Source organism: Tenrec ecaudatus, chromosome 10 (genome assembly GCF_050624435.1).
Source record: "Tenrec ecaudatus isolate mTenEca1 chromosome 10, mTenEca1.hap1, whole genome shotgun sequence".
NCBI classification, from domain to species: domain Eukaryota; kingdom Metazoa; phylum Chordata; class Mammalia; order Afrosoricida; family Tenrecidae; genus Tenrec; species Tenrec ecaudatus.
Genome location: NC_134539.1, coordinates 157,056,321 through 157,077,424, shown reverse-complemented (window position 1 = coordinate 157,077,424; position 21,104 = coordinate 157,056,321). Strand labels below are relative to the sequence as shown.

Genomic DNA, 21,104 nt, shown 5'->3' with positions numbered 1-21,104 from the left:
TTCCATATAGCTTGACCTGACACAATGTAATCACAGACGGTTAGTTGTAAGAAGGCTGGGATAGGATTCAACACTCTTATTCAGAAACATGCTGACTTGTGTTAATAAGACTATGCAAAGGCATTTGATTGTGTGGATCATAACAAACTATGGACAGCCTTGAGAAGAATGAGAATTTCAGAGCCCTTCACTGTGCTCTTGCAGAACTTGTACTTGATCAAGAAGCAGTTGTGCAGACAGAACAAGGGAATATTGCATGGTTTAAAATCAAGAAAGGTGTATGTCACGGTTGTATCTATCCTCCATGTGCGGGGAGGTCAGATGCTTACAGACATCCTCCCTGAAGGCAGTTAGTCACCAGACTACATGGTGTAGGCCCTGCTCTCTGCTGCTGGGGACAATGGACTATTTCTCCCTGAAGCTTGCAACCATTAGCTTGGTTCCTGTAGGTGGGGTTTACACCCTACTGATAATGGTTCCTTTGGAGATCCAGAGAACAGGTCAAAGCTAAGCTGCCATCTTAACTCTAGGACCCATCCATCTTGTCAAATGTATACGCCCAGCCCTTCTCTCCCTATTGTGTGTATTTCCCTAGACCATCCCCTCTCACTGCTGTATAACCTATAGTGAAACCCCTTCCTGTGACTTACGCCTTTACCTGTTATTAGTGGGCTTGCATGCCTCCCAAAGTATATAAGCCTGGGTTAGCAATAGAGGCCTCTCTCGCTGGTCTCTCCCCCATCTCTCCTCGGCTCCCTCTCCTCCCCTGTTTCCCTTTCCCCTTGCCCTCTTTCCCTTCCTCCTTCACGTGGACCACCATGCGGGGCTGAGATGAGCAATGTTACCATGAAATTGTCGGACTCCATCACTTCTATCTCTCATGCTCTAGATGACTTTTAATATATATTAATACTTAATACAATATTAATATATATGTTATATATTAATATATATCGACTGTACAATTGTGCTTACTAAACCCATTATTAGTGGTGGGGGGCTGCCTCCCCCCAACTCAAACCATACTCCATTACTTTTCCATCTGGTACGTGAAGCAAATTATCCAAGAAGCTGAATTGTATGAACATGAGCAGAACAGCAGGACTGAGCAAGGCTGCTAAGCTGCTAAACTACGTTCAATATGCAGATGACAACCCTTTTTTGCCGAAAATGAAACATCTCGAAGCACTTAGTTATGAGGATCCAAGACTACAGCCTTTAGTGTGATTACACCTCAACATAAAGACAACAAAGGTCCTTACAACTGGATCAATAAAAACACTAAGATAAATGGAGAAAAGTTTGAAGTTGTCAGTATTTAATATACCTGGATCCATAATCAACACTTATAGAAGCTGCAGTCAAGGACTCAAAAGATGTATTGCATTGGGAAAATCTACAAAAGACCTCTGTAAAATATTGAATTGTCCAAGTGTCCCTTTGAGGATTCAGGGGTGCCTGACCTAAATCATGGTCTTTTCAGTTGTCTCTTCTACATGTGGAAGCTGGATATGAGTCAAGTTATGAATCATGATGTATTTGAGTCATGTTGAAGAATACTGAAATTGACCTACTGCGCTGCAGTAAAAAACCTCCTACTATAGGCATGTATATATGCAAACATATTACTTTATAATGAAAGGGATAGAGGCCAATATACATTTATTTGTTAAGTATTAAAATAGCAGACAGACTTTGGGCCTCTACTTAAGGCCTCCCTCAACACAAGAACACTTTGTTATAATAACCTGTAGTCTTTGATATCTAGCAGGGAAACAAAGCCCACATGGAAGAAGCACACCAGCCTGAGTGATCAAGAGATGTAAGCGGGATCAGACATCAGGTATCAAAAGATCCAAAACAAACAATTATATTGATGCAAATGAGGGAGGTTGGAGTGGAGACAATTCGATATCCCCCCCCACAGAAGGGTTAAGAGGAAGGAATGATTCAACCAAGGTGTAGAACAGCACCGACGAAACACACATCATTCCTCTAGTTCAGTGGTTCTCAACCTGTGGGTCGTGTGCGACCCCTTTGGGGGTCAAATGACCCATTCACAGCGGTTGCCCGATTGGTAACAGTAGCAAAATTACAGTTATGAAGTAGCAATGAAAATAATTTTATGGCTGGCGGGGTGACCCCAAAATGAGGAACTGTATTAAAGGGTCGCAGCATTAGGAAGGTTGAGAACCACTGCTCTAGTTCTTGAATTCTTTCTCCCCTCCACTATCATGACCCAGTTCTACCTTATAAATCTGGCTAGACCGGAGAACATACGCTGGTATAGATCAGAGCTCTCAACACAAGGAATTAAGGACAGATTAACCCCTCAGGAACAGTAGTGGGAGTAGCAATATCATGAGGGTAGGGGGATGGTCAGGGATAGGGAAGGGGGAAAAAATGGGAACCTATCACAAGGTTGGATATATAGCCCTTTTCCCCAAGAGGGACGAATAACAGAATTGTGGGTGAAGGGAGACAATGGACAGTGTAAGATAAATGAAATAATAACAGGATATAATTGATCAAGGACTCATGAAGGTGGGAGGATAGGAAGGGAGGGGAAAAACGAGGAGCTTATACCAAGGGCTCAAGTAGAAAGAAAATGATGATGGGAACATATTTGTAAATGTTGGCTGAGCCTCATGTAAAATACAGTTGATGTATGGAACATTATAAGAGCTGTAAGAGCCCCCAATAAAACGATTTAAAACAAAAACCTACTTTCAGCAAAGTTTACCTGAATTTCCTCTGGATAACAGAATGAGTTGTGGAAGATGGAACTCTGGAGCATTTTCTTGGTGAAAGTCTGCTGAAGCCAATGCCTGGTAGCAGCGAGGGCCCCCTGGAGCACCGCTTTGACAGATTCCTTTCTGGTTTCACTGCCCGGGGCCTCCTCCGTGTCCTGTTGTCATTTAAGAGGGGATGTTTAATTGTTCCCACGTGCAGCGGGCTAAGAGAGGCTTCCTTCCAGATTGTCCAACATTACAGGATGTGCCACAAACAGCTACATTTAAGCTGTCAGGCCTTTCAGGTGGGTAAGATGAACCCTACATTTTAAAAGCACTTAAAATTCCCATAATTCTGGGTCTTCATTTTAAATGTGGGAGGTACGGGAAACATAGGGAGGGTCAGAATGCCATTTAATTTTCTGGATGAATTTCGCAGGGTTTTGATAAAAACAGAAATAATCCAGCCTGCCCAGCTAGCACATGGCCTTGGGCTTTGGCTAGTGTGTGGGGCTGACATCTTACCACCCTGGTCCATGAGCTTCTTAGAATCTTCAGTTCAGTAGCCTCTCCCCATATTTGGCTCACTCGCCAAGACCCACAGTTGTACATTATGCTGTGGTGTCACCTGGACTTAACTAATACTGCCAAACATGAAATGCTAACTTTGTATGTGGTGGTCTTCCGACTCAGACACAGTCACTGCTGGTCTTCTACCTCATAAATGCTGTGGACCTCGCACTCTCTGGGCCACCCCACCCCACAGCTCTCTCCTCCCTCAACATGCTTTTTTTTTTTAACCCCCCTCAACCTTCTTAAGGCTCTAGGCTGAACTTTGTGTAAAATAGGCCCGTCACTTTTTCACCCTATGCCCCCTGAAACCCTGGCCTCCTGAAGGAGCAGCCTTGCAACCCCCAAACATTATAAGATCAATTTTTTTTCTTTCACCCTTTCCCTACAACATGAGCCCCAGCCCAGCCCTAACCATGATGGGCACTCTTTCCACAGGATTGTCCTCCTCTCCAGGGTTCCAGCTGCTATTGGATGCCCAAGAGGCAGCTACTTGACTCTTCCTCCTGATGACTCAAACTACATATCTAGTACCAAATTCAACCCTTCCTCATGAAAACGCAAATGTACACATCCATGACCAAATGAAATCCATCCTCCTTACAAAACCAATTAGAGTTGTAAGCCAAACTACAGTTGCTGCTGACAATTCACAGTGCACATCTAAGTCGACTCCATCCTTCCTTGTCACAACTCAAGACTACACAACTAAGCCCAGATTTAGCGCTTCCTTCTGCCACTCACACTACCTGTGTAAGATTGACATCAGCCCCTCAAAATTAACACCACTAAGGGCAAACTCCGAAATTCCTGCTGACATCTCAATACTCCATGTGTGAATCAAACTCAGTCCTTCTCCTGACAACTCACACTGCACACCTAAGTTCAAACACAGCGCTTCCTCCTCACAACTCAGAATAGATGTGCCCCCCGCAAAAAAAGCCTGTATTTCCAGATCAAACTCAGCTCTTGCTCCCGAAAATGCAAGCTATATGCTTAAGACCAAACTCACTCCTTCCTCTGAGCAACTCACACTGCATGCCCGAGATCAAACTCAGTTCTTCTTCCTCACAACTCAAAGCAGACATCTGGCCACAATTCAAATGATACCTCAGTGAGCAAAGGTAGCCTTCATTCTGACAGCCCAGACTATTTGTCTAAATCAAACAACCTGCCTCCTTGCTAGCAACTATTCTTCTTAATCAAATTCTGCTCTTTCTGCTGGTGTCTGGGGGCACCGAGCTTCCTCTTGTGGTCAATGGCCCCTTAGGCTACCACTACCCACATAACCACTAAAGCCAGAGCTGTAAGTGTCAGCCTGTCCCTTCCCTCACCATGGCCCTACCTAGTCACCGGACACCTCCTGTTGCTACTGCTGCTAAACAGCCCTCACCTGTATCTCAACAGCGAGGCTTCTCCTGGCCATCCGGCCACCTGGTATAAATAGCAAACCCAGATCCTCTGCTGAGTGCTCCCATCGACTTGGAATAGACCATACATAGCCTCTCCCTTGCTAGGCTCCCCACAAAGGACCTCAACGCCTTCCTACTCACTGTGTGTTCTCAAAGCCAAGGGCATCACCAGCACCAAGCAAGTCCTCACTAAATACAAGTAGTCCCCTCTGTGAAACACTTCTGTAATGGCACCTCCATGCTAAGTCCAGCTCATGCACATCAAATAGCTCAACAGTTCTTCCGTGTTTCTCTATTACTGCCTGTTACTGTCAGTGCCTGTGTAAATCTGATCTTCTGGAGTTAGTATTATTATTGCATTTTATGAAGACTGTTTTTATGAATCTAATTTGGAGAGTTGGCGAAAGAATGACAGCATCACTAAGTCCTGTGTTGCAACACTGTATGCAGTACATATTACCAGTTAGGTACGCTGTGAAAACAAGGCCATAAGAACAGTCGGTCACAACTCTGACCTCTGTGAGTCGGGGACCGCCTGCCCTTGATAACGGAGCCACCACTCCACCTCGTTCCAGTAACCCTAGAGCCGGAGCCTGCTCGGCCTCCCTTGTCATGAAGGCTGCTTGAAGCTCCACAGCTGTCCTGGGGGCGCCATCACGCGGCTTTGTGCCCCTTACCACCAGAGGCTGAAGCGCGACAATTCTGCTAATCATCTCTGCAGACAGGACGGGGAGCTTGTACAACTTTTCACTTTTGGTGATTTCACAGACGGCTTCGTGAAGCTTCAGGCAGATGGTCAAGCAGGACTGAAAGACGGCATCCTCCGGAGCCCTGCCCGCAAAGAGGTGAGAGAGACAACTGGCCGCGGAGAACTGAGGGCACAGCGCTCATTGCAATGACAAGCCCCTTCCCTTCAAATACTAACAAATTTGACATCCATTCACACCCTGGGTATGCTGAACTGCTTAACAGAAGGTTTACAGTTGACTCCACCAGTTACTGTGTGGGAGAAAGTTGGTCACAATCTTTGGAAACTCTATGGGGCAGTTCTACTCTGTCTCGTGGGGCTGCTATGAATCTGAATCAGTACAAAGGTCAAGAGTTTGCTTTTGATTTAATGCACAGGAATTTATTTGACCTCATGCAGAGTAACTTCTGAGACTCCTCATCAGGCTTGAAGTTATGACTAAGTTAAAAAAGAGACAAAGATCCTTTGGTTTGCTTCTATAGTCTGAACTACTCTTTAAAAAGCAAAGAGCAGGTTAGAATATTTCCACAGGCATTCCTTTTCTTGAGTAAAGTAAGGGGTGTCCATTACTAAAGATAAAATGACTACGTAGGCTTTGAGGCAGGGAAAGCTCCAGAAAGACAGAAGGAGGGCAGACTGAGAGAAATGCCAGAAGAAGAACATGTATCATGCACAGAATTTCTTGGATTCACGTGGCGAGTTTCCTTTCAGTGACTGACACCAGCAGCATTAAGCCAGTGAGGTGTTAAGAACTGGGTTTGGATATGGCATGAAAAAGGGGCTCTAGGCTCACCTAGTAAATCAGTGTTAGGTGAGGCCCCTGAACAATTGCATTACATGAGTGACAGTACCTATGGTTCTCCATCTGTACAATGTCCCTTCCTAAGAACCCATTGTCAATGAGTCAATTCCAACTCCTAGAGATCAACTATGTAGGACAGCCCCTGCCCCATAGGGTAGCCAAGGCTATAAATCCTTCTCCAGCGCATGCAGGTGGGTTCTAAATGCTGGCCTTGTGGTTAGCAGCCAAGCACTTAACCACTGCACCACCACGGCTCCTAAATGTCCCTTCAGAGAAGTCACAGGAAGACATGATTTCAGAAAAACTCATAAAGCTCCCTTTGAATTTTATTCTACTATACTGACCTCACTCGCATGCAAAGACCAAACAAAAGAAAGCAGAACACAACATGAACATACAACAGGATGAATAGTCACTTACAGTTAAGTGAAAATAAATGCACAGAAAAGACAGACTAGATGGAAATTAGACAAAATCGTAGTAGCTGATATCTCTTCCCTTCTCCTCTTTTAAAAACTGGGACATTCCCTTAACCCGCTCAAAAGAAACATGGGCTATATATGCCCTCTCCTCACTTAGCAATTTGGTTATATTCGAAAGGTCCTTATATGACACTGGAATCATGCAAAAATGGAGGATGACTAGATCATTATATTAAATGCCAAATTACATTGTCATCTAACTACCAAATTACATTTTACGTAACCACTAAATTACATCATTGCTGAGCTGCCAAATTTTATCATTATATAACTGCCACACCACTAGTGACACACCACTAGCAACCACCACTTACTCACTCACTCACTGCCCTCAAGTCGATGGTGACCCTAGGGCAGGGTAGAAATGCTCCTGAAGGTTTCCAAGACAGTAACTTTTTACTGGAGCAGAAAGCCCCATCTTTCTCCTGAGGAGCAGCTGGTGGTTTTGAACTGCTAGCCTTACAGCTAGAGCCCAATGTGTAACCATTACACCATCACAGCCAGTGCTATTCTAACCTTGCACATTGGCATCATTACTGTCCCACATAGCGAATGCACAGCATAGTCATATAGTGGGTTTTTTTTTTTTACTATTCTACAAATTTGAAATGTTGGGTAAGGAGATAATTGATAAGTAAGAGAAAGTGTATTGATTTATGAGCTTACTATGGTAGCCAATGTGGGACATTGTCAATAAAATAGGGAGCAACCAGTGAACCCTTGGAGAGGTGGGTGAGAGAGACAACATTTGGCTTTTCTACTTACTTGTTCAAATTAGCATGCAGCCGGGCCAACAGCATTTTAAAGATTTTCTCAAAGTACTAGGGTGATAAAGAAAAAATAAGATTTAGTCTTGATGTCATTGTCCTTGCTAAAACAAAGCTTAAAAACCCAATATCAATGAAATATAAATTTCTTTCTATAAATAAAGTTCAGAGCACTAAACTCTTAGTCTTATATCATTCACAAGTAAAACTGAGACCCTAAAATGTATGCCATTTTCATTGCCCCCAACTGTAAAAGAAACACTGGCAACTATGAAGTATGTCAACCCTCCCATTACTGTATATGCGGTTACATGACCACACGTAACAACATGCTATTGAGTAACAACTTGGCTGTCAACCAGAGAGCTAAACAATGTCTACTCCAGTAAACCTGAAAAATCTGTTCTGGAAAAACGAGCTACTGAAAACCCGTGGATCATACTATTCTAACACACCACGGGTCATCATGGGTTGGAGTTGGCTTGATGTCCACTGGGTATTGCTGTACTGACTTGTATTCACTGAAACAAAATGAATTTAATCGAATCAACTCTTTAGCCCTGCACATGCTGACCTCTGCCAAACACTTCACTCTGTCAGCTTTTCAGCAAAGAAGAATCGCACAGTCCACTGGTAAAGACACAGTAGCCACTGCAGACCACATACCTCGCTTTTGCTCTTCGAGATTTCCTGGAGTCCTTGTAGGCGGTAGTACAGCCCAACAAGGCACTCCAGGACGCGAGAAGGGGACGTACTCAGGTATGCATCAGTGGTCCCCATATAGTCACTCAGGCCGCACAGAGGCAGCAAACTGAACCAGGATCGGAACAGACAGTCATCCACTTTCAGCAAATGCTGATGCTCTTCCATGAGCTGAAGAAGAAAATGATACCTGGCCAAGAGAAACGGGCCCAGAAAAGAGGGCACCCACAAGGTCAGTGAGCTAGGCTGAGCTGAGGCTAGGGAATACGATGTGAGGGGATCTAGAGAGCGCAGAGCTTCCGCGTCAGCTCCCTGGTGAGTCGGGAACAGACACAAGCACAAGCACCTCTGCGCAGTGAGAGCTCACCGAGGACTGAGCACGGTGATGCGTGAGTGGCTGTGCGGCCTGGACCAAACCAACCGCGTGAGCACCGTGAAGGCCCCTAAGCCATGCGGACTGCAGCGCTGCACTACACTGGACACCGCAAACGGGGACAACGCTAGCAGGGTGCCACTGAAGTGACAGAGGCCATAGCAACCATATTGAAACAGAGGCTGCAAGAAAACATCTTAAAAGGTCCAATGAATGGGAAAAGCTACTTGTGCCTAAGAGAGTGCATTTTTTAGCTTTAATCTCTAAAGTCTCCAATATTAGTGAAGAAACAAGAACTTAATTTAGCTCACTATTTTAATCCCTCAAAGCTGTAAGCCAACTCTTAGTGGATGTGTTGTTAGGTGAGGTCCGTTTGGTTCCTACTGATGGCAACTGTCTGGTCCTGCGCCGTCCTCACAATTGTTACATCTGAGCCCACTGTTGCAGGCGCTGCGCTGATACATCTTCTTGGAGTCTTTGCATTTCTCTGCTGACCTTATTTTAGCAAGTATGAGGTCCTGTTCCAGGGACTGATCTCTCTTGATAACGTGTGCAAAGTACACAAGACAGAGTCTCTCTGTCCTCGCTAAGGAGGATTCTAGTGCTACTTCTTCCAGGACAGATATATTGTCCCTTTGGCAGGCCACAGTACTTCCAATATGCTTCACCAACACCATAATTCAAACGCATCTACTCTTCTGCAGTTTTCCGAATTCATTGAACAGCGTTTACCTGCAAATTAGATGATTGAAAATAACATGGCTTCGTCCCCAAAGTGGCATCCTTGTTCTTCAACACTTTCGAGAGGCCTTACCCAGCAGATTTGCCCAATGTAATGCATCATTTGGTGACTTGACTGTTTCCATAAGCAGTGGTATGGACCAAGCAAAATGAAATCCATGGCCACTTCAATCTTTTCTCTATTTATCATCATGTTGTCTATTGATCCACTTATGAGGATTTAGGGGTTTTTTTTACAGTAAGCTGTAACCCATAAGACAGGTTGCAGTTCTTGATGTGCATTAGTAAGTGCTTCAAGCCCTCCTCGCTGTGAGCACGCCAGGCTGGGTCCTGGGCACACCGCAGGTTGTTCCTAAGAGTTCCTCTGACCCTGATGCTGTGCTCATCTTTGTGCATCCAGACTTTCAGCTTATTTGCTAAGCATCCAGGCTGAATAAATATGGCACACAGGGTACAAACCTGTCACGTCACTTTCCTGATTTTAAAGTGTGCCTTTGTTTTCTTTAAATGACTGCTTCTTGGTTCATGTATAGATCCGGTTGGATTAGGGGAGAGTAACTAAGGGGGCAGATCGGCCTGGACCTCTCTCTGATAAAATACAAAGTTAATGGGGACTGTCGGCTCTCTTTGAGAAAGAACAGAAGAACGAATGTTCTAATCTTGTTTTTTTAATTTAATTTTTCTTATTGTATTTACTGTAGATACATTATCAGGAGAGACACATTTCTGGACCAGGACATCACATTGGCAGAAAAGAGGAAGCCCTGGAACTGGATTGGCTCCGTGGCTACGGCAGTGGACTCACAGATTACTTACTGTGAGGGATCAGCTAGTGCTTCCTTCTGTTGGGCATGGATTCGCTGAGTCAGAGCTGCTTCAACAGCAGCAAACAACAAAGCAATTTTTACGTTTAAATTTGATTTGTCCTTTTATTTCTTTTATGATTAATTTTATGTATCTGCTTGACTAGGCACTAGACTAGTTGTTATTCTGTAATATAACTGGATGCAATGCAATATAATTGTAGGTTTCCTTACAATATGATCTACCTTCAGTCTACAAATAGTCTGGCAAATCTGCTCATATATATAAGTCACATGCCCACAGTGTGAAAATGTAGAAACTATCTGAATTCCTAGATAATTAATGAAATAAAATTCAGAATAGTCTTTAAATGGAGACTGTCTTGGTTGTCTCGTGCACCCGTAACAAACATAACTCAAGTGGATGGCTTTCACAAACGCATTGTTCTCTCCCAGCTTAAATGGCTGCACATTCAAGTTCAGATTACCAGTCCCAGGAGAAGGCTTTCTCTTTGTACATCCTGAGGAAAGGCACCGGTCTCCTTTCAGCATCTATAGGCCTGGCATTCCTTCAAGATCGCTCTCTGTGCCTTGGCATCAATCTTTCCCAGGATCTCGCAGCTTCACAAAACATGGAACCAGGTCAAAAACCTGCTCTTCTTTCTTGGTGGTGGTAGTCTCTCTCTGTACATTTCTCTCTCCTTACCTCTTGTATGATAAAAAGGGCTCTTGGGCCACGCTGCAGAGAACGTCCCCTTGCCTTAGATCAGGGCTGTGGTGGGATTAAGGACGTTCTATCTTACCCTTAACCCACTTGCTGGTTTAGCTCGTTAGTTCACATAATGGGGGATCATCCTGTAACTATCAGATTATATCACTGTATATCTGCAAACCCCCTGAGACTAATGTCTTGGAAAAGTTAACATGTAATTTGGAGGAGCACAATTTAATCCATATATAATAAGGTAGGTATATATTTACCGAAGTGAAAACTTATTCACAAAATACAATGAAGTAAAAAAAGCATTTGTGAAACAGAATGCTGGTGTTAGGTGCCATTGATATGGTTCCAAGTCAAAGTGACCCTGTGTACACACCGCCCAGTCCTAAGCCATCTGCCAACCGTCCTTACGTTTGAGCCCGTTGTTGCAGTCACTGTGCGTCCGTCTTGTCAAGGGCCTTCCTCTTTTCTGCGGTCCCTCACCAAGTATGATGTCCTTCGCCAAGGACAGGTGTCTCCTGACAATATGTTCAAAGTATGTGAGACAAAGTTTCGCCATCCTTGCCTCTAAGGCAGTGGTTCTCAACCTTCTTAATGCCGTGACCCTTTAATACAGTTCCTCATGTTGCGGTGACCCCCCCAACCGTAAAATTATTTTCGTTGCTACTTCACAACTGTCATTTTGCTACTGTTATGAATCGGGTGACTCCTGTGAAAGGGTCTTTCGACCCCAAAGGGGTCGTGACCCACAGGTTGAGAATCGCTGCTCTAAGGAGTATTCTGGTTGTACTTCCTCCAAGACAGTTTTGTTGGTCCTTTTGGAATTTCATAGAACTTTCAGTATTCTTCATCAGCATCACACTTGAACGCATGGATTCCTCTTCGGTCTTCCTTATTCAATGTCCAACTTCCACACGCATAGGAGACGAGTGAAAATACCATGGCTTGGGTCAGGTGCACACTAGTCCTCAAGTAACATCCTTGCTTTTCAACACTGTACAGAGGTCTTGTGCAGCAGATTTACCCAATGAAGTGTTTTGTTTGATCTCTTGACTGCTGCTTCTTGACTGCTGCTTGTGTTTCCACGCAAAATGGACATCAAATACATTTTTTAAACATTTACTTACCCAAAGCATGCTCTTGGATCAAAGCCTAGAAATGTATCTGCCAAAATGTGGACAATGATGATGGTCTCTGGTAGCTGGTCAAGTTTGCATTCTTATTCTCACTAGGTTTCAAAGCTTAAAGAAGCACTATCACTCCCATTATTAGACACCCATTACAGGTCCACCCAGGGTGCTCAGGAGCACCCTTTCTGACTCATTATCCCAAGAATGACTGTGGAATGGCTTACTTACGGGCCTGGTCTTTTTTCCCGAAACTCAGAGAAGCAGAGGCCCTCGAGGGCTGCCCACGTGTCCTCAGGCGGGATGTCCTTCCCTTGCGGGGCCGGCCCCACACAGTGGTGCAGCACAGGGAGCGTGAGGATCCAGAAGTCTATCCTTCTGTCCATGCACTGCCGGCACAGGTCTACCAAGGCCTTCCTGCAGCTAGAAAGGGGAGAAGGGTGCCACAGTGAGCTGAGCGTGGCAGGGCCCTGAAGTCGCACCAGGAGAGTGGTGCTGTGTGCCCAGAGTGTGGGGTGCATGATGGCTGCTAATATGTAGGAACTCTACCAGCATGAAAGTGGGGGGCAGGTCTTCTCAGCAGGTTGCCTGGGATATATGGGGTATTTTTGGGACCCATCTCAATGTGTCAGGCACTGAAGGTGCTAGTTCACTAAAGGCCCACAACAAACTATGAAGAACCAATTAAGGATATTGAGACACAGAGAACCTAAGGAAACTTTCAGGGGTACACGTGGCAGAGCTGGACAGTCCACCAATGATAAATCAGAAAATGAAGCAACTCTTTAAATATAAAGGCCAAACCTATAGGCAACCTATGTCATCCTTCTTACAATTACAATCTATTAATACTTCTTCACATTCTGAAATCATTGTATATTCTTTTTGTTCAATTACATGTCATCATTTAGCCTCTTTTCAACATGTGCAGTGTTTGTTGTGAGCTGCCTTTTGTGTGTGTGTATGTATGTTATTTTTATTTATGTATTTTTTGTTAGCTGCCTTTAGGTCCGCCCACAATGCAAGGGTGAATTCATCCACAATGAGACTGCACCATGTGATCTAGAGAGTTTTCAGGGAGTAATTTTCAGAAATTGGTCACAGGATTTTTTTCCCTAGTCTGTATCGGTCTGGAACCTCAGGAGGTGCACTGTCCAGAAATGGAAGCTAGGTCTGTCTTAAGCAAGGTGAGGATTCTACCACTGAACCAACACTGCCCTCTGTATGATATGTAGCAGGTGTTTCATGTTTGTAAAACTAAGAGCCAGAGGACCAAATAAGATTACTCCCCAGGGAAGGGTATATAACCTTATTCTTAAGTTTAAATCAAACCTAGCTGCATGAGACACGATACAAAGACCCTGTAACCATCAGAATGCAACTCAAGATTGAATATGGATCCCCCACCATGGACACTGCAAGCTCCAATAGAACAAGCATTGCCTCACTCGGCACAGAGCCCGAGCCGCAGGACTTCAACCTGGGTGGAAGGAGAGGTTGAGGGGAGAATGTCTGTCTCTTTGCTAATGTCGTCCAGTGAGACTTCCACAGACACTCATGCTGTGGCCGTCCCCAGACACACTGCACACAGACGCTCTTCATGACACCCCATGAGGGGAGGAGAAAGCAGGCCATTCAGTAGCGTGTTGAAAATGAGCACAACATTCCTGCGGGGGGGAGGCTGGGGCATCGATTTTAACATGGCAACAGTGAGTGATGTCGGTGACTTTATTAATTCTTTGTGTGCCTGGAACCATTCTATAACAAGTATTTATTTTTCTTGTCAGATAAAGCACTAAGTGGCTACAAAACCTTTTAACAACAAAAACACTACCTCCGAAATGCTCCAAAGATGGGCTGTAAGTCTCTGCGAAGTCCATCTGGCGAGTTGACATTCAAGCAGAAAAGGGTGCACAGTGTGGACAGGTCATGGCTCAACATGGGAAGTGAAAACTCTTCTATTGCAAACAGGACAATGAGGCCCATCCTCGGCCCGCTCCTCACAGGCCAGTCGGCGGGCACAGGATCCTTTTTCCGAATCAGAGCCATTTTCTCTTTCAGGTACTCCCACAGTTCACTCTTCACCTGAGCCCACAAGGAAGGGAAGACACAGGAACCATGGGGCTCAGTTCACCAAGAGGGGTTAGGAGCCCTCCCACCACCTCTTGATGGGACATCAGTTGGGCAGGGGACCAAGCCCACCAGGGGCAGGAACAGCCCCACAGAGGGGTCATCCCACCACTTTGCCTCCCAATCAAGTCCTGAATGGCAGCACAGCTGATCCTGCCTGACCACACTCCATGCCCAGCTGCCCTGAATCCACTGAGAATAGAGAGGTTGGGCCCATGGCACACTGCAGAAAACTGCAAGGTGGAGGAGCCCTTGAAGTCTGATACTCAGAGGTCATCTCAGAGTGGCTCCCTGGTCTGTCTCAGAACTGACCCGAACCACAGCAGTGTGGAGTTGGGACATCACAGTGCGGAAGGTATCCATTATTAATCTGTTTTTTCGACTGCCCAACATCAGGTGAGGCCTTGGGACCAGTGCTGGATCAGGGCTCGAAAGCAAAATCAGAAGGAGGAAGAAGATGAGAGAAAGTGATTTCCTAGAGGTCCAACTAGGAGGAAGAACTTAAGGAAACAGAATTTCCTAGAGGCGCTGGTAGGACTGAAGGATGGAAAGGTCTACCATCTCCCATCGGTACCCCAGCCCACCGACTCATGGGGCTCATATGGGCCCCTGTAGGTTCTGTGATGCTGACTGCACAGGAGGTAGACATGCCTATACCCAACTTGGAGGCACTGCTGACAGAAGTGAAGCCCAATACCTTGCGCTCTCCCTCGTTTGAAGAGCTCCACATCTGTGTCCACTTTGGGGCGACAACATGAAACTGCTGCAACTGGGTGAAAAAGTTCTTCAAATTGACAGTGTCCCAGGTTTGGAGGATGCTGAAGATGCTGTCCAGCATGACTGTAACTGCAATCTGCTTCCCCTTCTCCTGGCTTCTCTTTATATCATCTTTGAAACCATCCAGGGACTGCTGACCCTTACCTGGAGGCCGCATGTAAATTATACCATCATACTGATGCCAATCTGAGAGTGTAAAGAAAAGAAAGAGGAAAATGATCACACTTAACGTAATTAGCAGCACCCCCCACCCCCTGGCCTTCACAACAGCCCGCCCATTTGATTCCCTGTACTGAACTCCCTGCTTGGGACATCTGATCAAACCCAATGGACACAGGTGTAATTTAATAAGAAATTCTAAAAATGACACATCTAGCCCAGATCCCCAAACTTATTTGGCCTATGTCCCCTTTTCAGAAAATTACCAAGAGCCTGTCGGGCAATTGAGAACTCCTTATGCCACAGTCCTTAATCCAGGATACAATGTCCGCACCTGCTTTTGCAGCCCTGCCCTCACCCCTGGGTCGCTCCAGTGCCACCCTGGGAGATGCACCCACTTTGGGAAGCACTAATGTAGAGATGTACTGACCACGCTGTCCAGTAACATTAGAGTGGACAAGGTTAAAAATAGACTTAAACTCCTTTCAGAAGTTGACAGACGAAGAGTTTTCAAAAATAATTTAATATTAAACAGGCATTATGCAATAAATATAGAGTATATGCCCCCGATTCTTTCTGAGCGCACCGGAAATACAGTGCATTAAAAGTCTGGGTTGGCACTGGCCTGGAGCAGAGCACAGAGCCTGGGTACTGCACTCCGGAGCTTCAGTTCGGGAACCACATCAATAGCTTACCGCCAGAGCCCAGAAGTGAAGACTTGATGTACAAATAGCGGTTAACAGGCTCTCTCTGCTGAGGCTTGTAGATGAACTCATACTCCTCAGAGCCCTGGTTCTGAGCAATAACGTACTTGTAAGGAATGGACTTATTGAGGTTCTTCTTGGAAATAAAGGTGCTGCCTTCAATGAAGAATCCATATTCACCCATGACTCTGCATAAACAGGATGTCAGATGGTTACTGCAGTCCTACCTAAGAAACTTTAGTTCATCTCAAACACAGTGCACACCTGAAGCAAAACACACCAATGGCTACCAAAAATGCTAGAATGAGCCAGTTTCTAGACAGACGGTGGGGAGAGGCTCATGATGAAATACAACACAAAAATGCACTATAGCAGGTATTTGTTTGAAATATTCATTTTCCCAAAATGGAAACCTGTCATCAGTGTATTGATAAAATCATCGTTTCCGTACATGTCAAAAGGCAAACATCAAGGTTTCCGTGGGGATGACTAGTAGTAGTAACCCTGTGAGCACTTACTTGGAGGTAATCATCTCACAGACGTTCTCCTTCCACCTCGGCTTTCCAAACCCGTCTCCTCCCCTGATGAATACGCGGAGTTGGTTAGCGTTGAATGAGAACTCTTCACAGACAATGGCATGGAAGTGCACCATGATTCCTTCACCAGAACTCAGCATGCTGCAGTACAGCCAAAAGGGAAACAGCTAAGTCTCCCCATGCACTGGGCAACCACACTGACACACTCTCATACTCACTTGTGCGCACACTCACTGATGAAGATGCACTCACACACGCAAACCAACCAGATGCTGTCATGTAGCTTCCAAGACCCAGGCACCACAGTATTGGGAAAGTAAACCATAGCTGGGTTCATCCTGGGTCCCCATTCCTCCAAAACGACACCAACCAAGAATCACTCAGAGCCCCTCTCCAAGCTGTGGGCCCTTGCCACCCTCAAGCACTGGTAGACATGAGCCTGGCTCCCAGGGTAGCAGTCTAAGGCTTTCCCAATCAGGAGGCGCACCCTACCTCTCGGTGTCATGTGCACAGTCTTGTCGGTTGCTCTGTTCCCTGGCATATTTTGTCACCACAGCATAAGCTCTTTCACTCCCTTCTGGCTTCTTCCAGTCTTCTGAATTGCGTTTCTCACTCTTACCTGTTTTCTCTCCAGGAAGGGCTGTTTCATAGTTGACCTCCACTTCCTGAAACACAGAATGAAGCCCCGACTTTTAAGACTAGGTTCCATACTCATTCCTATAGCAGCCAGTACAACACCCCCCTCCCCTCCACCCCACATCACCCTACTCATAAACCAGGCAACTCCCATAGTCTCCAACCCCACAGACAGTCATTCACTCTGGGCCACTGACTGCCTTGCCAGTCCTGAACAGACTGACTATATGCCACCCAAGCACACTCTACCTAAGGAACTTTGTACCAGCCATCTCTGTGCCTAGCGTAACCTCACTCACTAAGGCCTGTGCTCCCTTACCACCTCACACCACCTGCTGTGAGAGACCTTTTCCAGCCACTCTGTCCACAGGAGTACCTTCCCTCCATCCCCCCAGAGTATCCTTCACCACACTTATAGCTGCCTGACCTTCCTCCCTTCAGGACATGATCTCTCAGCACTGAATGCATATCTGTTAGTAAAAGGAGATGGGAAGGGTGTGTTAGGCCAGGCTGACTAGACAAACAAATCCAATGACACTCATATATGTATAAGAGAGAGCTGTATGTCAAGAAGTAATTATATACAAGAAAGCATCTGTATTGGGCAGGGTTCTCTAGAGAGACAAACCAGATTGCTAGTAATTATATATAAATATATTTATAAAGATAGATATATAATTCAAGAAATAAACCGTTAAATAATATACAGATAGATAATACAAGAAAATTTTTATGGCTCTTTTCAGTTTATTGCATGAAGGAGTTACACTAGTCCAAGTTAAAAGTGGACTCCAAATGGTTACATCATACAAGCTGTGAGGTTTTAAACTTGTGACAAGGGACAGAGGGAATTTTTCTACTCATTGCAAGGAAATCCTCACTTAAGCTTCCGTGAGCCACAAGCACTTAAAACCCATGAACCTTCAGCTGGTCATCCTTAGCCAGTCCAATCTCTACAAGGAACTGGCGTATGTTCTTGCGCTGGTCACCCTGGAGCTGAATCACTTCTCCATATTCTGGATGCTCAATCACAGTACCATTGCAGGCAAATTTCTTCTTAAAGGCCTTCACTAGCTTCTTTTTGTCGTAGTCATCAGCGATCCCTTGGGCAGTGGTCAGGGTCTTCCTGCCGTTGCGCTGTTGAATTCTTATATGGATATAATCCTCTGTCCCCGCAGGCAGCAGGTCATCACCCTTACTTGCATCAGCAAAGGGGTCGAAAGAGTGGAGGTTCTGGATAGCGGACATACAATACGATTCCTTTTCCTTGGTGGAAACAGCCTGCGGAAGGCGGCGGCTGGAGAAGGTGGACGGGGGGAGGGGGGGATGGAGCGTCGGGAAGCAAGGGGGCTCGAGGGGGAGGCTGCTGAGTCCTCGGCGGTGGCTCAGTGACTGGGGCCGATAATACAAGAAATTAACAGTTAAGTTATAAAGCAGTGAGACACTAGCAGTCCTTCAAGTTTTTGAGAGCTGCCAGTTACTAGTCCCCTTCTGTAGAGAGAGCTGGGCTATATATACCCAGGCAGCAAACTGCAGGGCAGGTCCCCAACTGTCATCAACTGTCAGTCCCCAGCTCCAGAGATGAACATTCCAATCGTGTGGGCTTCAAGGGACCTCAACTTACAGCGACACAGTCCACATGCTAGGCATCCCACAGGTAGTGTACCCCTTTAAACTGAGGCACAGAACAAGCAAGCCATTTATCCCTCTGCCCTTCAGTTAATCCTACTTGTGTTTATCGGCCAGGCTGGCACAATAAACTATAGCAGCATCCTAGCCCAGTCCAATCCAAGTCTGTAAATCTGACACTTGTCCATAAGTCCTCTTCAGACTGACACAGCCACATGCAGTGGCACAGACTACAGGAAGATCACCTGCCAGGCACGTGAATCCAGGGTCTGTGGAAACATGGCAGGGTTTTAGCAACTTCGGGGTTAGTGGCAGAGAGGGCGAGGTTCTCTAGGCCCTCCTTATGAGAGGTCCCACCCCCAAAGAGGTCCCCTCAGGTGGTGACCTGATTGACAGGTTGAATACTACCCCTACACTTTTATACATCTTCAAGTTGACATAATATTACCTTACTGTCACAGAGAGGGTGGGTCTGAGGAGCCATCCTGGGCAGGGCAGGAGCCGGGTTCTGAGGTGGAGGGAAGAGACACTGACCTCATCATGTTCTCTGGAAGCAGAGACACTTGCTGATGGTACTTTAGTAGCATGCAAAATGCTACAGGACAATTCTAAAGTTAATCACAGACCCACAAAAATTTTATGTTCTTGGTGTCTTGGTTTTTAGGCCTGTTCCTGTGGTTATTTGGGGCACTGATTTAGAAAATTATTACATTGGATAGACTATCAGCTCTAGTTTCTTTCTTATTTAAAAAATCAATTTATTGGGGGCTCATACAACTTTTACCACAATCCATACATCCATCCATGGTGTCAAGCACATTTGTGCCATTATTTCCATCATCATTCTCAAAACATTTGCTTTCTGCTTGAGCCCTTGGTATCAGTGCCACATTTTCCCCTCCCTAACAAACCTTTGATAATTTATCAATTTTGATTAGTTTGTCATGTCTTACACAGTCCGACTCCCTTCACCCACTGTTCTGTTGTCCATCCCCCAGGGAGGGGCTTATATGTAAATCCTTGTGATCAGTTCTCCTTTTCCACCCCACTCTCCCTCCACCACCACTCTCATCACTGGTCCTGAGGGGTTTATCTGTCCTGGATTCCCTGTGTTTCCAGTTCCTATCTGTACCAGTGTACATGCTCTGGTCCAGCCAGATTTGTAATAGTGGGGGGGGGCAGGGGAGGAAACACTTAAGAACTGGAGGAAAGCTGTGTTTCATTTTTGCTACACTGCACCCTCCCTGACTGGCGTAACTTCTTCCTGTAACCCTTCTGTAAGGGGATGTCCAGTTGCCTACAGATGGGCTTTGGGTTCCCATTCCACACTCCCCCTCATTCACAATGATATGATTATTTGTTATTTGATGCCTGACCCCATCAACACCTCGTGATCACACAGGCTGGTATGCTTCTTCCACGTGGGCTTTGTTGCTTCTGAGCTAGATGGCCTCTTGTTTATCTTTAAACCTTTAAGACCCCAGATGCTATATCTTTTGATAGCCAACACCATCAGACTTCTTGACCACATTTGCTTATGCACCTGCTTTGTCTTCAGTGACTGTCCTGGAGAGGTGAGCATCATGGAACGCCAGTTTAATAGAACAAAGTGTTCTTGCATTGAGGGAGTTCTTGAGTGGATCTGCTACCTTAATACTAAACCTACAAATATATGCACATAGATCTATTTCCCAATCCTCATATATATTTACTACATACATACCTTTATTTAGACCTCTATAAATGTCCTTTGCTTCCTAGTTCTTTCCTCCATTTCCTTTTACTTTCCTCTTGTCCCACTATCATGCTCAACCCTTGATCAAGCCCTACCAGGTCTCTTACACCACCCCCGCCATCAATTTTGGATCACTTGTTGTTCCCTTGTCCCTGGGGTTATTAAAACCACTTCCTTTCCCCACCTACCCCTCTCCCATGTCCCCCAAGAATTGTGGGTCCTATAGTTTTCTTCTTCAGATTGTTTGTCCCGCCTGTTTTATCCAGATAGACTTGCAGAGATAATATTATGCACGAAAGCAAGACAGAGCAAAACAAAGCAACAAAGGAAACAAAACAACAGCAACAACAAAAATCACACAAAAAGGCTACGGGTCAGTGAGAGATGTTGTGTCTTCTAGTGGGGCCTGCCTTATGGTCCTATCTGTGAATTGGCTGCTCTGACCAGAGATATCATCCTCAAGGAATGGTGGGCCAGGATGTTCTTCCCTCTTTTACTCCCCCTGCATTTGCTCCCGTGCGCTCTGAGCAGACATGTCCCTCTCCCTGAGATGTAGCTTCAGTGCTGTCCTCTGAAGTAAATTCTTCTAGCGTGAAGGGCGGCTGTCCATGTAGTTGGGATTGGGGCCAGCCCCTCAAACCTCTCTACTGGTTCCCTGCTTCATGCTGATATGTTGCATTCACATCTTGGAAACTGGTTGAAGTCTGGTCTCTCTTTCCCTGTGGAGATATAAACAATACCCGCCCCTTGGATGGGTTAGTGCCCTGTTCTCCCACTACTCCTCCTTTTTAGTTGGCTACCATATGTATCCCTGGATT

The 21,104-nt window shown here is 45.6% G+C and overlaps 1 protein-coding gene across 1 annotated transcript in view; it reads right to left on the bottom strand.

Annotated features, from left to right (window-relative positions):
* Positions 1-21,104, bottom strand: part of LOC142460104 (E3 ubiquitin-protein ligase RNF213-like) — a 142,348-nt gene that overhangs the window by 102,608 nt on the left and 18,636 nt on the right. Inside the window, exons 3-12 of the mRNA XM_075562325.1 lie at positions 16,779-16,951; positions 16,269-16,427; positions 15,742-15,938; positions 14,808-15,073; positions 13,815-14,065; positions 12,212-12,403; positions 8,145-8,405; positions 5,392-5,572; positions 4,103-4,122; positions 2,744-2,885 (exon numbers count right to left, since the gene is read on the bottom strand). Of these exons, the coding sequence (XP_075418440.1) occupies positions 2,744-2,885; positions 4,103-4,122; positions 5,392-5,572; positions 8,145-8,405; positions 12,212-12,403; positions 13,815-14,065; positions 14,808-15,073; positions 15,742-15,938; positions 16,269-16,427; positions 16,779-16,951 (1,842 nt within the window). The remainder of the gene's footprint in view (positions 1-2,743; positions 2,886-4,102; positions 4,123-5,391; positions 5,573-8,144; positions 8,406-12,211; positions 12,404-13,814; positions 14,066-14,807; positions 15,074-15,741; positions 15,939-16,268; positions 16,428-16,778; positions 16,952-21,104) is intronic.